The sequence below is a fragment of the Somniosus microcephalus genome, chromosome 25, assembly GCF_052327205.1.
Source record: "Somniosus microcephalus isolate GS21.2 chromosome 25, FLI_Smic_1.0, whole genome shotgun sequence".
In the NCBI taxonomy this organism is placed as follows: Eukaryota; Metazoa; Chordata; class Chondrichthyes; order Squaliformes; family Somniosidae; genus Somniosus; species Somniosus microcephalus.
Window position 1 is genome coordinate 23,572,622 of NC_141011.1, and position 18,300 is coordinate 23,590,921.

The window sequence follows — 18,300 nt, forward strand, 5'->3', positions numbered from 1 at the left end:
CTAGCTGAAGTGCCCGGCGGTGCCGAGGCTTTTTCGAGGGCATGTTGTTGTTGGAAGAGAGAGAGAGAGAGCGACTGGGGGGGGAGAGAGAGAGAGAGAGAGAGCGCGACTGGGGGGGGAAGAGAGAGAGCGACTGGGGGGTAGAGAGAGAGCGACTGGGGGGTAGAGAGAGCGCACGGGTGGGGGGGAAGGGAGGGCTGGGGGGGAAGGGAGGGCGGGGGGGAAGGGAGGGGGGGAATGGGGGAAGGGAGGGGGGGAAGGGGGGAAGGGAGGGCGGGGGGAAGGGGGGGCGGGGTGGAAGGGAGGGCGGGGGGGAAGGGAAGGGGGAAGGGGGGCGGGGGGGAAGGGCGGGGGGGGGAAGGGAGGGGGGAAGGAAGGCGGGGGGGGAGGGAGGAAGGGAGGGCTTGAGGCTGAGAGACAGGCACGCCCGGTTGCCGTGGTAACCCTGCCGCGCCGCCCCGCACTGCCGAGAGCCCAGCTCTCCGAGCCCCGCCCCCCCCCGGCCGAGAGCCGCGCTCTCCGAGCCCCGCCCCCCCGGCCGAGAGCCGCGCTCTCCGAGCCCCGCCCCCCCGGCCGAGAGCCGCGCTCTCCAAGCCCCGCCCCCCCGGCCGAGAGCCGCGCTCTCCAAGCCCCGCCCCCCCAGCCGAGAGCCGCGCTCTCCAAGCCCCGCCCCCCCCGGCCGAGAGCCGCGCTCTCCAAGCCCCGCCCCCCCCCGGCCGAGAGCCGCGCTCTCCAAGCCCCGCCCCCCCGGCCGAGAGCCGCGCTCTCCAAGCCCCAGCCGGCCCGCACTCCTGTTGCCGGGGTAACCCGATCCGCACTCTCAAGAGCCCCGCCCCCCCCCCCGCCGAGCCGAGCGCAGAACAGAGTCTCACCTGCTCCTGCTGCGCGCGCACCCTGACCCTCGTGGCTGACGCCGTTGCCCCGGGTAACGTGACACGGGGGGGGGTGGGGTGGTGAGGAGCTTAGCAGCAGCCCAGTTACCTAGCTCGGGCCTGGCTGGGCAAGAAAGGCCCAGGCTTTCAGGCCTAAGAAAAAAACGGGCAAAGGTAGGAAAAAGAATGTTCAGGTGAGATAAAATATTTACAAATGAGTGATTTATTTTAAAAGAATTTAATAAATTGAATTTTATTTTGCTGGAAAAGTATATTTGAAAAGAAAGACGCAGAAAGCAGGAAAAAGAATGGAAGCAAGATGGCGGCTACTCACCTCGGTTCAGAACGATAAGGCCCACCCACACACGCACCGATTGGTCGACCGTCAGGTGACCAAAGCGTAGGATTGGTCAATCGTCCCGTCACTCGACCGTAGGAGGGCCCGGCCGCACGCGGCAGCAAGCCGCCGTACGATTGGTCGACCTCGAGGTCACTCTGTCGCTAATGAGCGGATAATGAGATGCTAATGAGCGGAACGTTGAAGGTTTTTCAGATACCGCGGGCGCGATTTTAGCCCGGCCGAAACGTAAATACGCTTAAAACCGTCTCGGAAGCGTAAGCTTTCTTTGGAGGTAACGCGCGCGTAGGTACGCCCTGTAACTTTCGAGCGCATAGCCCGACAGACGCACAGGTGATGACAGACAGAATGACAGACAGAATGACAGACAGACAGACAGACAGACAGATCGACCGATTTATATATATAGATAAAATATAATATATGCCTCAGTAGGGGTTGCTGAATTAAAATCAGGAGTAAGGACCATGCCTGATTTTTCCCCTTCTAATCCAAGGGGACAGAAACCAACTATGGCAACTGTCCCACTGCCCCAGCTGAGATCCACTGGCACTGGGCAATTGAGATCCACTAATTCAGCACAGACTGGGGATTGAACTTGGGGCATTCCCTGCTGGATAACCTCGCTAAGTTATTGGGGCACTCTGTTTTCATACTCGGCTTTCACTTTATGTATGAATGCTGGGATAATCCCCCTATATTGCAATCTCCTGTTTTCTCTTTCTCTCAAGCAAGAGAAATGTTGGAATTACTAGCACAGTGAGCACAGATCTGAAATTACAATCCTGAAGTGATAGCTCACCATCCCATGTGGGAGAGCTGGTGAATCTGAATTCTGAATATAAATTGATTTTGGAATCCTGACATCCAATGTACATGCAAAGCCATAAGATTCAATGTTATATAGTCTATTTCTCTTACTTCAATGTCACATAACTCAAATTATCTGATAATTTTAGCACTAAATTCCCACTTTGCTATGTTGTTTACATTGTTTTATTGAAATTGTTGAATAGTTCAATGTTTTAGTGCAAAAAACAACTGAATTATCAATAGACTACATCTGCCAAAAATAAAATCTGTGAATTAATTTGGTAACTAGTTGCTATTATTTTGCAATACCGTAGAAACACAATAATGCCTATTAGCAAATTTGTTCAGCTAAATTATCAAATAGTTTTCAAACAACTCTTTTGTTGATATCATTGACTGGTTGCATGTGTGGGTCTAAAAACACCACAGCAATATTTTTTATGATTGACTAACATAAGAACATAAGAACATAAGAAATAGGAGCAGGAGTAGGCCAATCGGCCCCTCAAGCCTGCTCCGCCATTCAATAAGATCATGGCTGATCTGATCCTAACCGCCAATCTACTATCACAGAACCATCTCCTGAATCTAACAGAATTAGACACACGAAATAGGAGCAGGATCAGGCTACACGGCCCCTGGGCCCGCTCCGCTACCCACAGGGCCATGACCGATCCGAACCTAGACTCATGTCCAAATTCCTGCCCGCTCCCCGTAACCCTTAATTCCCTTTACTTCTAGGAAACTGTCTATTTCTGTTTTAAATTTATGTAATGATGTAGCTTCTACAGCTTTTTGGGGCAGCATATTCCATGGACCTACCACCCTCTGAGTGAAGTAGTTCCTCCTCATCTCAGTTTTGAAAGAGCAGCCCCTTATGCTAGGACTATGCCCCCTAGTTCTAGTTTCACCCATCATCGGGAACATTCACAGATCACAGAATCACAGAAACCCCACAGTGCAGATAGAGGCCATTTCGGCCCATCGAGCCTGCACCGACACATATCCCACCCGATCCCCGTAACCCCTACACCAACACATATCCCACCCTATCCCCGTAACCCCACGTATTTAATCCCCCTAACACTAAGGGTCAATTTATCATAGCCAATCAACCTAACCCGCACATCTTTGGACTGTGGGAGGAAACCGGAGCACCCGGAGGAAACCCACGCAAACACGGGGAGAATGTGCAAACTCCACACAGACAGTCGCCCGAGGCCGGATTCGAACCCGGGTCCCTGGCGCTGTGAGGCAACAGTGCTAACCACTATGCCACCGTGCTGCCCTGCATCCACCCGATCCAACCCCTTCACAATCTTATATGTTTCAATAAGATCGCCTCTCATTCTTCTGAACTCCAATGAGTAGAGTCCCAATCTACTCAACCTCTCCTCATATGTCCATCCCCTCATCCCCGGGATTAACCGAGTGAACCTTCTTTGTACTGACTCGAGAGCAAGTATGTCTTTTCTTAAGTATGGACACCAAAACTGTATGCAGTATTCCAGGTGCGGTCTCACCAATACCTTGTACAACTGAAGCAATACCTCCCTATTTTTACATTCTATCCCCCTAGCAATGAAAGCCAACATTCCATTGGCCTTCTTAATCACTTGCTGCACCTGTATACTAACCTTTTGAGTTTCGTGCACCAGGACCCCCAGATCCCTTTGTACTTCAGTACTTTCCAGTTTCTTGCCATTAAGATAATAACTTGTACGATTTTTCCTGCCAAAGTGCATAACCTCACACTTTCCAGCATTGTAATCCATCTGCCAAATCTCTGCCCACTTACTTAGCCTGTCTATGTCCCCTTGCAGGTTTTTTATGTCCTCCTCACTCACTACTTTCCCCCCCATCTTAGTATCATCTGCAAACTTTGATATGTTACACTCGGTCCCCTCCTCCAAATCGTTAATATAGATTGTAAAGAGTTGGGGACCCAGCACCGACCCCTGCGGAACACCACTAGTTACTGATTGCCAGTCTGAGAATGAACCATTTATCCCAACTCTCTGCCTTCTGTTAGATAGCCAATCCTCTATCCATGCCAGAATATTACCCCCAATCCCGTGATTTTTTATCTTAAGCAATAATCTTTTGTGTGGCACCTTGTCAAATGCCTTTTGGAAGTCTAAATACACTACGTCCACTGGTTCCCCTTTATCCACCCTATATGTTACTTCCTCAAAGAACTCCAGCAAATTTGTCAAACATGACTTCCCCTTCATAAAACCATGCTGACTTTGTCCTATTAAATTATGATTATCCAAATGTCCTGTTACTGTCTCCTTAATAATGGACTCCAAAATTTTACCTGCCACAGATGTTAGGCTAACCAGTCTATAGTTTCCAGCCTTCTGTCTACTGCCCTTTTTTAATAAGGGTGTTACATTAGCAGTTTTCCAGTCTGCCGGGACCTTTGCCGAGTCCAGGGAGTTTTGGAAAATTATTACCAATGCATCCACAATCCCTCAAGACCCTAGGATGTAAGCCATCCGGTCCAGGTGATTTATCCGCCTTGAGTCCCATTATTTTACCGAGTACCACTTCCTTAGTGATTTTGATCGTGTTTAGCTCCTCCCCCCCTATAGCCCCCTGTTTGTCCAGTGTTGGGATATTCTTAGTGTCCTCTACTGTAAAGACTGATACAAAATATTCATTCAGTGTTTTTGCCATCTCCATATTTCCCACCATTAATTTCCCGGTCTCATCCTCTAAGGGACCAACATTTACTTTAGCCACCCTTTTTCTTTTTATATAACTATAAAAACTCTTACTATCTGTTTTTATATTTTTTGCTAATTTACTTTCATAATCTATCTTCCCTTTCTTAATTAATCTTTTTGTTATTTTTTGCTGTCTTTTAAAGTTTTCCCAATCCTCTATCCTCCCACTAGATTTGGCTACCTTATATGCCCTTGTTTTTAGTCGAATACTATTCTTAATTTCTTTACTTAGCCACGGATGGCTGTCTTTTCTTTTACACCCTTTTCTTCTCAGTGGAATATATATTTTTTGGAAGTTGTAAAATAACTCCTTAAATGTACACCACTGATCGTGTATCGTCTTACCCTTTAATCTATTTTCCCAATCCCCTCTACTCAATTCCGCTCTCATACCTTCATAGTCTCCTTTATTCAAGCTTAGCACGCTTGTTTGAGATCCAACCTTCTCACCCTCTAATTGAATATGGAATTCAACCATGTTATGGTCACTCATTCCAAGGGGATCCTTTACTAGGACATTTTTAATTAATCCTGTCTCGTTACACAGGACCAGATCTAAGGTTGCTTGCCCCCTGGTCGGTTCAGTTACATACTGCTCAAGAAACCCATCCCTAATACTAGATGTGCTTATGTCCTAAAATCTTAGACCTTTATGTTTTAAAGAGTCCATATCACTATTTTACATTATCATCTTGCAAGGACCTCCATAAGAACATAAGAAATAGGAGCAGGAATAGGCCACTTGGCCCCTTGAGCCTGCTCCACCATTCAATAAGATCATGGCTGATCTTGGGCTCAAAGACACTTCCTTGCCTGCTTCCCATAACCCTTCACTCCCTTATCTTGCAAAAATCTGTCTATCTCCACCTTAAATGTATTTAATGACCCAGCCTCCACGGCTCTCTAGGGGCAGAGAATTCCACAGATTTACAACCCTCAGAGAAGAAATTCCTCCTCATCTCAGTTCCAAAAGGGCGACTCTTTATTCTGAAACTGTGCCCCCGTGTTCTAGATTTCCCCACGAGGGGGAACATCCTCCCTGCGTCTACCTTGTCGAGCCCCCTCAGTATCTTATATGTTTCAATAAGATCACCTCTCATTCTTCTAAATTCCAATGAGTATCGGCCCAGCCTGCTCAACCTTTCTTCATAAGTCAAACCCCTCATCTCAGGAATCAACCGAGTGAATCGTCTCTGAACTGCCTCCAATGCAAGTATCTTGCATCTTGTTATCAAACATTACTGATGTATTGGCGTCATGTGTCATTGACCATCTTCGATCTTTATAGGAAGGCACCGTGGCTTTGTCAAGCATTAATCATGGTGGACCTTATAGCCAAACCAATGAAATGTAGAAGTCAGTTCAACCTTAGTCTTATTCCCAGTTTGTTTCCAACCTATAGGAAATGTGGCTGGCCTTTCATGGAACTGCATTGTATACAAAGGTGACACAAACTAATTATGTTTACCCCAAAGAAAACAGTGCATTACCATGGTGATCAGCCCCTTTAACATTGTATCAACCAATGATCCCATTGGACTGTTTTTATTGGACCAACGTCTATAGTTTGTAGAAACTTGTTAAAAGCATCTCTTATTCTAGGTCCAGTAGCTCAAGCAGTTGAGTGCTTGATTCCCAACCGGAACGTCACACATTGAAATCACTCAGCTCAGTGACACTGCAGCCTAACAGCTTAATTTGAAGGCCTTTTAGAAGCTTCAGGGTGATAAAAGTAACTAAAACAGCTAATCCTAAAGAGGCTAGACAGTATTATCTCCTGACATATTACCCTGTACTTACTTGCAAAGACCCATCTTCTACTCATCCTCCCCAGTACATCTGTTACTTCTCTCCTCCCCCCGCCCCAAGTCTCTTCAACTCTTCCTCCTTCCTCAACCACATGTACTACTTTCCCCAACATTGTTCTACACTTATCCACCCATTACATTTGCTCCTTCACCCAAGCCTCTTTAACTCTTCCCCCTTTCCTTCTCAATTATACCTACTGTAAAGTCTGTGGGTTGTATAGTGAATTAATACACAGACTACAAAAGTAACTTTAAACAGGACTTTACTATTCGAAGGTCAGGGCGAATCTGCCCAATAAATCCTTACCCAGCACTTATATACCGGTGTGGTCACTACCGGTATTACAGTATACAGAAGCCAAAATAAAGTAGTGCAACCCCTAAAATAGTTCTCTTAAAGGTGGACGGTTACATACAATAGTTCTCTTAAAGGTAGACGGTTACATACACTACAATCCTCCCTTTTTAGCTTACAACATACTTATTCCCCATTAAACATACATGTATTCAACTTCATGTAAAACAGTTTACAGATATAGTCTCTGCGGAAAACAGTTCACAGATTCAGTCTCTGCGGAAAACAGTTCACAGATTCAGTCTCGGTGGAGGCGTCTCCTGCGCTTCTTGACTCAGTCCGGACAACGCCTCCGTGGTGTAGCAGTTCCCGGTGGTGTAGTCGGTTCACGTTGCGGAAGTGACTCGTCCAATAGTCCTTCCCTAACTTAACAGCTTGAACTCTGTAACTTCTGAACCAGCATTGCTGACTTTAAAAAAAAAACAATTGGATTGCCTTGGGAAGTTCCCCTACTTCCCAACTGATTTGGCTCCGTTCTGAGGGACCACGTGTGTGATCTGGTCGGGTGATAATGGTTCAGATGGTTATCATCTTCTGTTTCGTCTTTTCCTTTTCTGCTTCTTGGAGACTCTCTGGCCTCCCTTGTCAGCTGCCAGCTGTAACGCCACCATCTCCCTATGTTCCTTAGACTTTAAGTGATTCATCCTGATTTCTGCACTTTGGGAGTTTTCAGCACAAGCTGGGCAGACCAGGTCCTCGTAATATTCAGTGTCACTCAACAGGTCCTGGTAATATTCGGTGTCGTCCTGAGGTAGGCCAGCGAGAGGGTCTTCTATTTCCTCCTTACCCAGCTGGACGTTAGCTGGCTTTTGTTCCACATCCCGACATCTGTCCTGAAGAGACTTCATCATGCGTTCCGATTCATCCCGCTTTTTCTGGGCTTCCTGCAAGTCTTTTACTAATGACCTCATTTGTGATTTCAATACTTCAACTTCATTCGGAGATTGATTGATCGGCCTATTCAATCCCTCTACTGAAGTAGCTGTTTCAGCATTCTGTTGTTCTACCTTGGTGTGCGTCAGCGTACGTTCGGCATCCAAAGGCTGTTCTGCTGCAGTCTTCTCAGTCTGTGTTGCCACCTCAGCTCTTCCAATAACTTTTGAGAGCTCCGAACCCCTTCCCTTTGACGATTGAGGCTCGTGTTTATGTTTTTTCCATTGTAGAGTCTCATCCCTCAGCATATGAAGGAGTTGGCTGACTGTTGACTCTTCTGCCATCATCCCTTTCCCATTAGCTGCAGGGCTGTTTATAACCTTGTCCTGGGGCTCCTTTGCTGTTTCTACTTCGCCATCATCCGCAGCCCCCACCATTTGAATTTCCACAATTGAATCGTCCGGTGATGCTGCACCCAACTTCAGTAGGAGCTCGGAAGTCATGTCGACCAATTCCGCCTTTTCTGCCTGCAACCTGCTAACAAGCGCCTTCAGTTGCGGCACATCTTGTTCCACCAGATTAGAGCACGCACCTTCAGCAGCCGAATCAGCTTTGATTCGTTTGGCCTCCTCGTGCAGACGGTTTGTGTGCTCCTGCTCCCTTTTCTCCCTCAGCTGCTTCTGTTGTCTTCCCAGATTCTCCCATTCGGTATCATAGAACTTTTTCATTGCTTTCATCTCTTGCTCGAGACGGCAACTCAATTGTTCTAATTGCTGTCGTAATCTGAAATAAGTCTGCGTTCGAGCTCGATGTTCCTCAGTAATATATATGTCTGTAACTTGAACAGACTCAGAATTCTCTGTCCAACTATGTTGTTGTTGTTCAGAGGAATTCTGTTCTGAAACTTTGTTCTCCTCTGGAGCATAAGCCTTTATGTACGCATTCGTTCTACCAACCTTAGTCAGCAAGTCCATTTTAGACTTGTCTTTCATACTTGGGCTGGTCTTACCGTCATCCGTTTCAGAGTCTGAGCTGATTGTCTGCCCCGAGTCCTCACTCGTTATTGCTTTTAGGTAGTGCCATTCCATGTCTATTTTCTTGATCCACTCCCGTCCTAGAAGTGGTGGTCCTCCCTCAGGTAGTACATATAAGTCCATTCCTGGGTGTTCTTTGCCCCTGTCTCTCACCTTGACTCTTATCTTTCCCATGGGGTATACTTTATGCCCCATGTATGTCTGCAATACGAACTTGGTATCTCTCAAGGGTATCTGTGAGAATAGCCAGTTGTAATCCCTTCGATTTATGACTGATAGGGCTGATCCAGTGTCCAATTCCATTTTCACTTGGACTCCGGCTATTTTTAGCATGACCCAGATAGTTTGTAGGTCAGCTTCCTTACTCACATTGTGAATTCTCAGACTACCCAGTTCCTGGCCGTTTGGGTCTGAATCTGAATTATGTTCATCTGAACTCTTCTCAGCCACCTTGTGTACTTTGTTGTACTTTTCCTGTGATGGCTTTTTTTTGGTTGTTGGTCTTCTTCCCTGACCGGCATACTTTAGCGATGTGGCCCAGTTTGCCACATTTTCTACATTCCTGGTTTTTAAACCAGCATTGGTTCTGGTCGTGTGTTGTCTTCCCACAACGATAACATTTCGTTGTACCCGAAGTAATTTGATCCACACTGAGTACCGCTGCCTTTAGCTGCATTTCCGCAGTTCCTTTCGCGGTGGCTTCGTGCGATGCTGCAATAAGGACAGCCCTATCAAGTGTGAGGTCGTTCTCTTCGAGCAGTCGCTTTTGCGTTCCTTCCTTCGACAACCCGCACACGAACTTGTCTCGCAATGCCTCTGTCAGATTTCCTCCAAACTGGCAGTATTTCGCTAATCTACGCAGTTCGACCAAGTATTCCGCGTTGCTTTCCTCTTTCCGTTGCGTTCTCGCATAAAATTTGAATCGTTCCGCCAACATCAACGGTGTGGGGTTCAAATGATCCTTCAGGACAGCAACAATATTAGCGAAAGTCTGATCCGCCGGTTTAGCTGGTGATAGAAGATGCTTCAATAGGCCGTATGTCTTCGCCCCCATCGCGTTTAGCAAGGTTATAGCTTTATCATCATCTTCTATTTTATTGGCCTCACAATATATCTCGATACGTTCTACGTACGTGGCCCAATCTTCCACCTCGGCATCGAAGTTGTTGATGTTACCATGCTTAGGCATCTTCACTATCTCTCACTATCTTTCTGCGAACAACAGAATTTCTCTTTAACTTTTTAACTTTTTCTCTTTTTTTTTTCAAAAATGGCGGTTTCCCGTGCTTGTCTTCTTCCCCGCCTACTGGCAAAATGGCGGTTTCCCGCGCTTGTCTTCTTCCCCGCCTCCGAAAATGGCGGTTTCCCGCGCTTGTCTTCTTCTGGTGGGAGGGTAAGCTTTGCCCTCGGGCACCGACCGCTGGTTTACGGGGTTTGCGGTCTGTGCGCCGGCTTCAGTTTATTCTGAAGCGCGCGCTAGAAAAGCCGATCGCGTTCCTTGTTCCCCCCCCCTTCTTTTCGGCAGGGGCAACCGGCGCTGGGGACAACCAGTTGGCGTCGGACAGATCCAGCTCCTGGTCCTTCACGGCAGCTGCTGTAAGCCGCTGGCCGGAACCTCGCTCGGTCTCTCTCTCGGGCTCTGTCTCTCCCGCTCGCGCGGCTCTCGCTCGCTCTTTCTCGGGCTCTGTCTCTCCCGCTTGCGCGGCTCTCTCTCGCTCTCTCTCGGGCTCTGTCTCTCCCGCTCGCGCAGCTCTCGCTCGCTCTTTCTCGGGCTCTGTCTCTCCCGCTTGCGCGGCTCTCGCTCGCTCTCGGGCTCCCAATCGCATCTCCCAGCCCTCTCACAGTCCGTGTTTCCCTCCCCGGCTGCGGCTGAGTTCTTCGCGATTTATTTATTTTTATCTTCCCGCGCCTTACGATCCCGGTCGCAGCACCTCGTGGCCTCGATCACTGTCCGGCCTTTTTCACCCCAATCGCGCCTCCCAGCTTCTCGCAGTCCGGTGCTTTCCTCCCCGGCTGCGGCTGAGTTCTCCGTGGCTTATTTATTTTTATATCTTCCCGCGCCTTACGATCCCGGTCGCTGCGCCTCGTGGTCGCGGTAGTTGTCCGGCCTTTTTCGCCGTCGCGGTCTAGCCGTCTCACAACGCTCCCCAGCCCGCTTGTACCACGGCTTCCGTGCTCCACGCTGCCCCGTCTCAGCGCCTCTGGGCCCGACTTCTGTCCGACTCCTTTCCCCCTCGACCGTGGTCGAGTTCACTGCCCTTATCCTCCGTTTTTTTTTTCTATTTTCCCTTTACTCACAGTCACCGTGGCCGACTTGCTGCTCGTGCTGATCGGCTCACTCCCCACCGTGGCAGAAGGGACAATCAGTGCCTGTTGCTGATGGAAGGCTTCGTGTTTGAAGTCTTCCTTCCTTCTTACTCTGCAGACTCGAGTTTTCTCTCAGCAAAACGACGAGGGCGGTTGCCTCTTCTCGACACTCGTTAACTGTTTCAGAAGTATTGTTGCCGCAGGGTACGATCAAACTCGTCACCACTGTAAAGTCTGTGGGTTGTATAGTGAATTAATACACAGACTACAAAAGTAACTTTAAACAGGACTTTACTATTCGAAGGTCAGGGCGAATCTGCCGAATAAATCCTTACCCAGCACTTATATACCGGTGTGGTCACTACTGGTATTACAGTATACAGAAGCCAAAATAAAGTAGTACAACCCCTAAAATAGTTCTCTTAAAGGTGGACGGTTACATACAATAGTTCTCTTAAAGGTAGACGGTTACATACACTACACCTACCACTCCTCCCTGGCCTCTTTTACTCTTCCCGTACCCTCTGCCACAACGATTCACCCCAAGGTATCTTCACTGCTCCATCATGGTCTCCATCATCTCTGCTACCCTCTCAACTTCAGCCTGAAATTTCTCCTGAAGCCACCTCCACTAATCCTCCTCACCTTGCTAGTCTCTCCCAAAGCTGCCTCCACTTTCCAAGTCTCTTCCCTCTTCAATTATGACAGCATGGTTATGTAATTGGGCACACGGTGGCATTTTGCAACTACAGTTACAGAATTGTTGTTTCTTCTCTTAATTTCAGTTTTAAAACTCTAAGATTGAAAACACATTGTGAACTGCAGCAGACAAGGCGTCTGCTAGCGCGTAAATGTTCCCCGACAGCAGGATGTTCCAGGAACTAAGCTGCACCAAAAACTCCACATCAAAGCGACACTACCCCTTCAAGGATGCAGCTGTTTCCAGACTCAGTCACAGTTGCACTATTAAAACAAACACAGTTCAAAACGTGACCCTCACCTTCTCAAATACAACTGTGACAGATGAACAATATTGTGCGCTACACCACATCAAGTATTAAAACAGTTTAGTATAGGTTATTTTTCACAACGTCTAACTGTGCATTCTTTTTTCAGGCCATTTTGAACAACATGAGGGTGGAATGTAAATGTCATGGGGTTTCTGGATCGTGTGAAGTGAAGACTTGCTGGAAAGCCATGCCTCCGTTCAGGAAAGTAGGCAATGTGCTGAAGGAGAAATTTGATGGAGCCACAGAAGTCGAACAAAGGAAAGTCGGTTCCACAAAAGTCTTAGTGCCCAAGAATTCACAGTTCAAGCCTCACACGGATGAGGACCTCGTGTACCTCGACTCAAGCCCAGATTTCTGTGATCATGACATTAAGAACGGGGTCCTCGGAACCTCTGGGCGGCAGTGCAATAAGACGTCCAAGGCGATTGACGGTTGTGAGCTCATGTGTTGCGGTCGTAGCTTCAACACGGAGGAGGTGGAGATCGTGGAGAGGTGCAGTTGTAAATTCCACTGGTGCTGTTTCGTCAAGTGCAAGCAGTGCCGCAAAGTGGTGGAGATGCACACGTGTCGGTGATGAGGCCTGTCCCAGGTCAGCCCAGGCAAACCCAGGTCAATGCCCGTCACTACGGGGGACTAGAACACTCCAGCGATTCCAAGACAGATAGAGAGAAAACATTATTTAAAATGTCCCAAAGGATCCTTGTTTTATTATTTTTATTTATTGCTGACTAACAAAGATCTGGAGGTACTTCTCCATGGACTGTTACTGCTCCGGTTGAACTTACCTCTCTGTTACTGATGCTGCTTAAGTGGAACAAGGGGGCGGAAGATGGTCTGGTTTGACATTGGTATTGTTGCACAGACCTTTTCTGGTATTGATACCTCTTCAGTTGTACACTGCTCTCTTACAGACATATCTGGTCGAGAACTCATGTCAATACCTCTCCAATTCTCCATTAATTCCTGCTATTCTCTGATCATACAAAAGTTACCCTTACCTCCAGCTGCCAGCAGCCCCTTCCGATGATCATCCAGCCCAATCTGGCTTGTGCTGAAACCTCTCCATCCATTCAACAGCCTTCTGATTGTCTACCATTACATAATGACTCCTCTCACAGAACTCCAGTGGTCTCCGGATAACTCAGTATATCAATACCTCCAAATCGCGTACATTCCAAACTGTGTCATTACAAGCTTTCACACAGCTCCCGACAGCTTGCAGTGACTGGCATATCATGACTTCCCCCACAATACGTGTGCGCGTGTGTGTGATTTTTTTTTGTAACAGAGAAGACAGCACTATACCGTCAATAAATAATTTAGATGGTACCAATTGTAACATAATGTATAGAGTCGTTGAAACAGAAAAAGACCAAATACAGAGAAAAACCCTTTACGGGCTGAATATGCACGCTGGACAGACTAACAGAATGTATTATAACAGTGTTCTGAATATTTCAGTTACAAAGAGACTACATCAAGATGAAATGAATCCTAGAAGATTCTATCTCAAATACTGCTTCTAGTACGATGTAATGCACAGTACAGTTTAGCCTGTACAATGATCCTAGTGTTCATGTATTGTTGACCATGTTATCTGGACAGAAATTTGTGCTACAGATGTTAAAGATCTAGAATCCTAACTCTGATCTTTCGCAGTTGTTCTTGTGCTGGAGTTACATTCTTCTTCTTTCTTTTGTATATACATGTACATCACTTCAGACCAGGCAGAAACTAACATCCAAAGGGACTGGGTGGTGCCAGGAATTAGACATCGAGCTGGGTTTAAATTCAGTCCAAGTTAACTGCTGACTGTAATTGTACCAAATCAGCTTGGGCACTCTCAACCAAGTTGCCAGTGAGCATGAACCCACAGCACAAAACTGCCCTCATTTGGCACAAGCTTGCATCAAATTGGCACTATCACTCAGAAAGACCGCAGGATGGCAGATTTGGAAATAGTAAAACCCTGGGTGCAGAGGTTGTGGCTCAGCCTGATTGCTGGGCAGAGTAGGGAGCTTTGCTCTGTATCTGATGGCTGTACTGACCTGGAAGTGCTTGATGCCGACACTCAGGGAATGGAACAATTTTCCATTTGAATTACTATCAATAACATCCCTAATCTTGAAGACTGCCCAGTGGGCGGGCCAGGCTAGTAAAAACATCAATGTGCTGACTTCAATGCTGCTATCTTGAACTGTGGTATTTTTTTTCAAGATTGCAGTATGTTATTTTGTATAATATAGGCTGCTCTATAATGTTAATCGTATATTAGCTCGTCTCACATTTCCAATGTTTTTTGCAACAACAAAAGAACTGTTCCTTAGAGTTAGGTGTAATTTTGTATGTGTACATTAAATGAACAGGCATCTTTTATTTAACAACAATGAACAAGAACAGGATGATCCAGGAAAATACAAAACACTCAGCATCGTAATAAAAAAAGGGATTCTCTTCACCATCTGTGGGTCAATACCAGTAGAGGTTGGATTCCGATTTAATGGCAGCACCTCCAGTGATTGGGATTGGAACATGGGTACTGCTATGGCAAATACTGTGTGAGTTGGATAACTCCTGCCTCTTCTAAGGAAGCTGGGCTAGTTTTGTTTAGGAAAGAGCAAATTTTAAGGTGCCTTAGTTAAAGTTTTCATTGTTGTGAAGGAGAGTGACAACTCACACAGTGACCAACAAGCTGATGCTGCAAATTGTTCACTGTAGCGGAAACCTCAAATCAGGGGAATACAAATTAAAAATCAGGAAGTTGATGGTAAGAAGGAAAGTCAAGCAGAAATGTTTTACTAAAAGGGTAATAACGTTGTATAATGAATGACCAGGGAAGGCCATTGAAACAGGCAGCATAAATAGGTTTAAGAGGTAATTAGGTGCATTTGTGGTTTGTTCAACCAACTAGCCTGTTTCTTGTCCCTAAAAATATTTTTCCCCCATCAATTTTCTCTTCTGCCATCCCTCCCTCCTGAATGCATTGAGTCCTTAATAGGTTCAACTCCAACAGGTACGAGGGAGTTCCTTGCCCAAGTGTTCATGTGCCAGATGAATTTGTGTGGAGCCTTCGCTTGAGAACAGCGCCAACTGCACTTTGTTCCCTATTGTCGTGCTGTTGCTATGGCGGGTTGCTAGGGGTTATTGTGGCCTTATGAGACGTGATATGACAAAGGTACGTTACGTGGTGCCACCTCGTTTTATAGAAAGCTTCTGTTGACGTGGTTAATAGCACATTAAGCCTCTTCACTATTGAACAGACTCCTATTCAAAGTTCAAAGGGATTTGATAGAGGTGGACAAGATTATGACGGGTTTGGATAGGCTAGACAGGGAAAGGCTGTTCCCACTAGTTGATGGTACAAGGACTAGGGGACACAGATTTAAGGTTTTGGGCAAGAGATACAGGGGGGGGATGTGAGGAAAAACTTTTTTAGGCAGCGAGTGGTGAGGACCTGGATTTCGCTGCTGACGGAAGTGGTGGAAGCGGAAAGACTCAATGTTTTCAAGGGGAGACTGGATAGGCACTTGAGGGAAATAAACTTACAGGGCTACGGGGATAGAGCGGGGGAATGGGACTGACTAGATTGCTCTACAGAGAGCTGGCACGGACTCGATGGGCCAAATGGCCTCCTTCTGTGCTGTATGACTCTATGACTCATGAACAATACAATTCAAACTGTGACAAGTTGCAAAATTCAGAAGGAAAAAATAAATTCTATATTTTAAAAAAAGGTAGCTGATCTCAGGTGGGCGCTTAAATTGGCCTCAATATAACGGGGAAAAGAAAGGTCAAAGTCAGCCTAAGTTCCCACTCCTGACTGCATGCGTGTGGCAGCCGGGTACGGACAGGATCAGGCTCAGCTGTGATGCCCTCCGTGACTGAATCCCCCACAGACATCGCTGTCCAGGGTCAGAAATAGAAAATGGCGACCAAAGCCAGGTACAATAGGGCAGCTAGCACTCATGAAACTGTACCGCAACACATCAGCATCTCCAGGAGAGGTGGGAAGGAGATTAGAAAAGAAAAATGCTCTCACTCCCAGCCGCGATTGTCATCCAAGCTCAATTATTTGACAACACATTTTATGTGTTGTGTGTCTGGGAAGAATGGTAAGGGGCGGGGGTGCAGGGGTGAGGTGGGGAGAAAGACAATGCCCCACCTGAGCAAGATCGAGGAGGTAAATATCACAGCCTGCTCACCCTGCAACAAGCCTGCCTTCAGTTGGCCGGTCATGCAGCAACACCAATAGTGTTTGAACAGGGACACAAACCAAAATCATACCATTTTCCTGACTAAAAGAGGGAGCTTGAAAGAGAACAGCCCCCGTTAGGAGGTTAGAGAGCAAACTGAGGGGAAAAAGTAGTAATAATAGTTCTGTTCTAATAAAAATAGAGCAATGAAACACTGGAAAAAGTTGAAAATAGATTTGTATAGGCATGCCAGTGTAATCTAAATAATGTACAAATCCTAATATATTTGTTTAGACAGATTCTATGTGATTTTCAGTCTACAACATTCTTAATACAGAATTAATAAATGTGATGTTTGCACTCCCAAATGAAATCAGCCTTATTCAGATGCACCTATGTTGTACACGATGAATATAAGGTATTACCAGCTCCTGGTATTGACGTCCCAGTGCCAAACAGAAACAAAGCACTAAATGCATTTATGTTTAACAAGCAAATATTTCATTATCAGGTATGTTACTTCCTTGTATCATTCAAATAAAATTAGTATAAGTGCAGTTTGAGTCATGTGGTGCAATATTACTGCAGCTGGAAAGTGAGAGAAAGCAAGACAATGCACTGGCGCTGGATCTATCCCTGTACCTGCACCTAGAGCTTTAGTGAAAGCCCCCTATTAAACCTAATGGTGCTCTATTAAAACTGGGTCCCTTCATTTTAATAGAGGAGTTTCTGTATTGCTGAGGATGCTGGGATAGCCCTGCCTCCAAATCAGTCTCTTGTTTTCCAACAAGTAAGGAGATAATAAGTCCCACAGCCAAGTGGATCGGAGTCACCTGACATAAGGTTGTTGCAGTATGAATTACAAGTTATGATCTCAATTCATTCTGAGTTACATGGTACACTCAAAAGGGCATTTTATCATCTGAAACAAGGATGTCCATGGGCTTAACCCACAGCCTATACACCACCAAAATTAATAAGTGAAGTCATAAAGAACACAAGTGGAATTTATCCCTCTTGACTCTCACTGACTACTCTTTTTGCAGAGGGAGGTAAACGGGATCACTTGGGTTTGAATTGCTCCAAGATGACATGTTTGGTAATGGAAGATCAGAACCCAGGCCATCCTAAGGAGTAGACTCATTAATCCAGTACCTAAACCAGACTGTCCACAGTAGCCCAGCCAGCTCACTAATGGAACCAGGAGGGGTAGGCCTGTCACTGGGGACTGGAATTATTCCCCATTCTGTTCCAGGTTGCAAACCAATGTCCTAGTTGGACAAGCAGCAGAGGCTCTGTGCTGACAGGCTGCAAGGTTTTAGTTGATTAAAATCCTGCACACACTTGCAGTTCCCAATGCCTTGGGTGTGTCAAGCTGTGGCTATGCTCGCTGGACTTAAGTAGGGTGTGTCCCTATAGTGAGAGAGTGTGCATTCCACATCAGGCAAACAGAAACTCTATCCATGTAAACTTCTCAGCTTGGTTAAAGATGGTGATGGGTTTCTGTGCATGTCACTCAGTTGACCAAAAACACAATCTGACCATCACTGAGGAGGATATCCCACCCACTGCACCTTAACAAGGACAATGCATACCACATGGGCATCTTTCAAGATAGCAACATATCTTGGGTTTACAAAATGGAGATAAACCCCTGGATGCGTTATTGCCCGTTAACACACTCCTAACTAATACTATTTAGAGCTCTGCATTTATGGGGTTTATCTTTGAAAATAATTTTCAGGAACTTTTTTGAGAGCTTATTTTGGACTTTTCAAAAGTAGCTAAAAATCAGAAAGAAAATATTATACTGTCTGCCTGTCACAGTTATGCACTCTGTGTATTCTCTTCCGCTTTCTCCTCATGATAATCACAGCACAAGTAACCGTGCTTCAGAATCAGAATTCAGGGAAAGAACTCAGGGAAAGAACAGAAAGTGTGAATT

The 18,300-nt window shown here is 46.3% G+C and overlaps 1 protein-coding gene across 1 annotated transcript in view; it reads left to right on the top strand.

Moving 5' to 3' along the window:
* Positions 1–16,893, top strand: part of wnt4 (wingless-type MMTV integration site family, member 4) — a 44,547-nt gene extending 27,654 nt beyond the window's left edge. Inside the window, exon 5 of the mRNA XM_085966884.1 lies at positions 12,269–16,893. Coding sequence (XP_085823010.1) covers positions 12,269–12,736 — 468 coding nt within the window. The 3' untranslated portion in view covers positions 12,737–16,893. The remainder of the gene's footprint in view (positions 1–12,268) is intronic.
* The last annotated feature ends 1,407 nt before the right edge of the window (positions 16,894–18,300 follow it).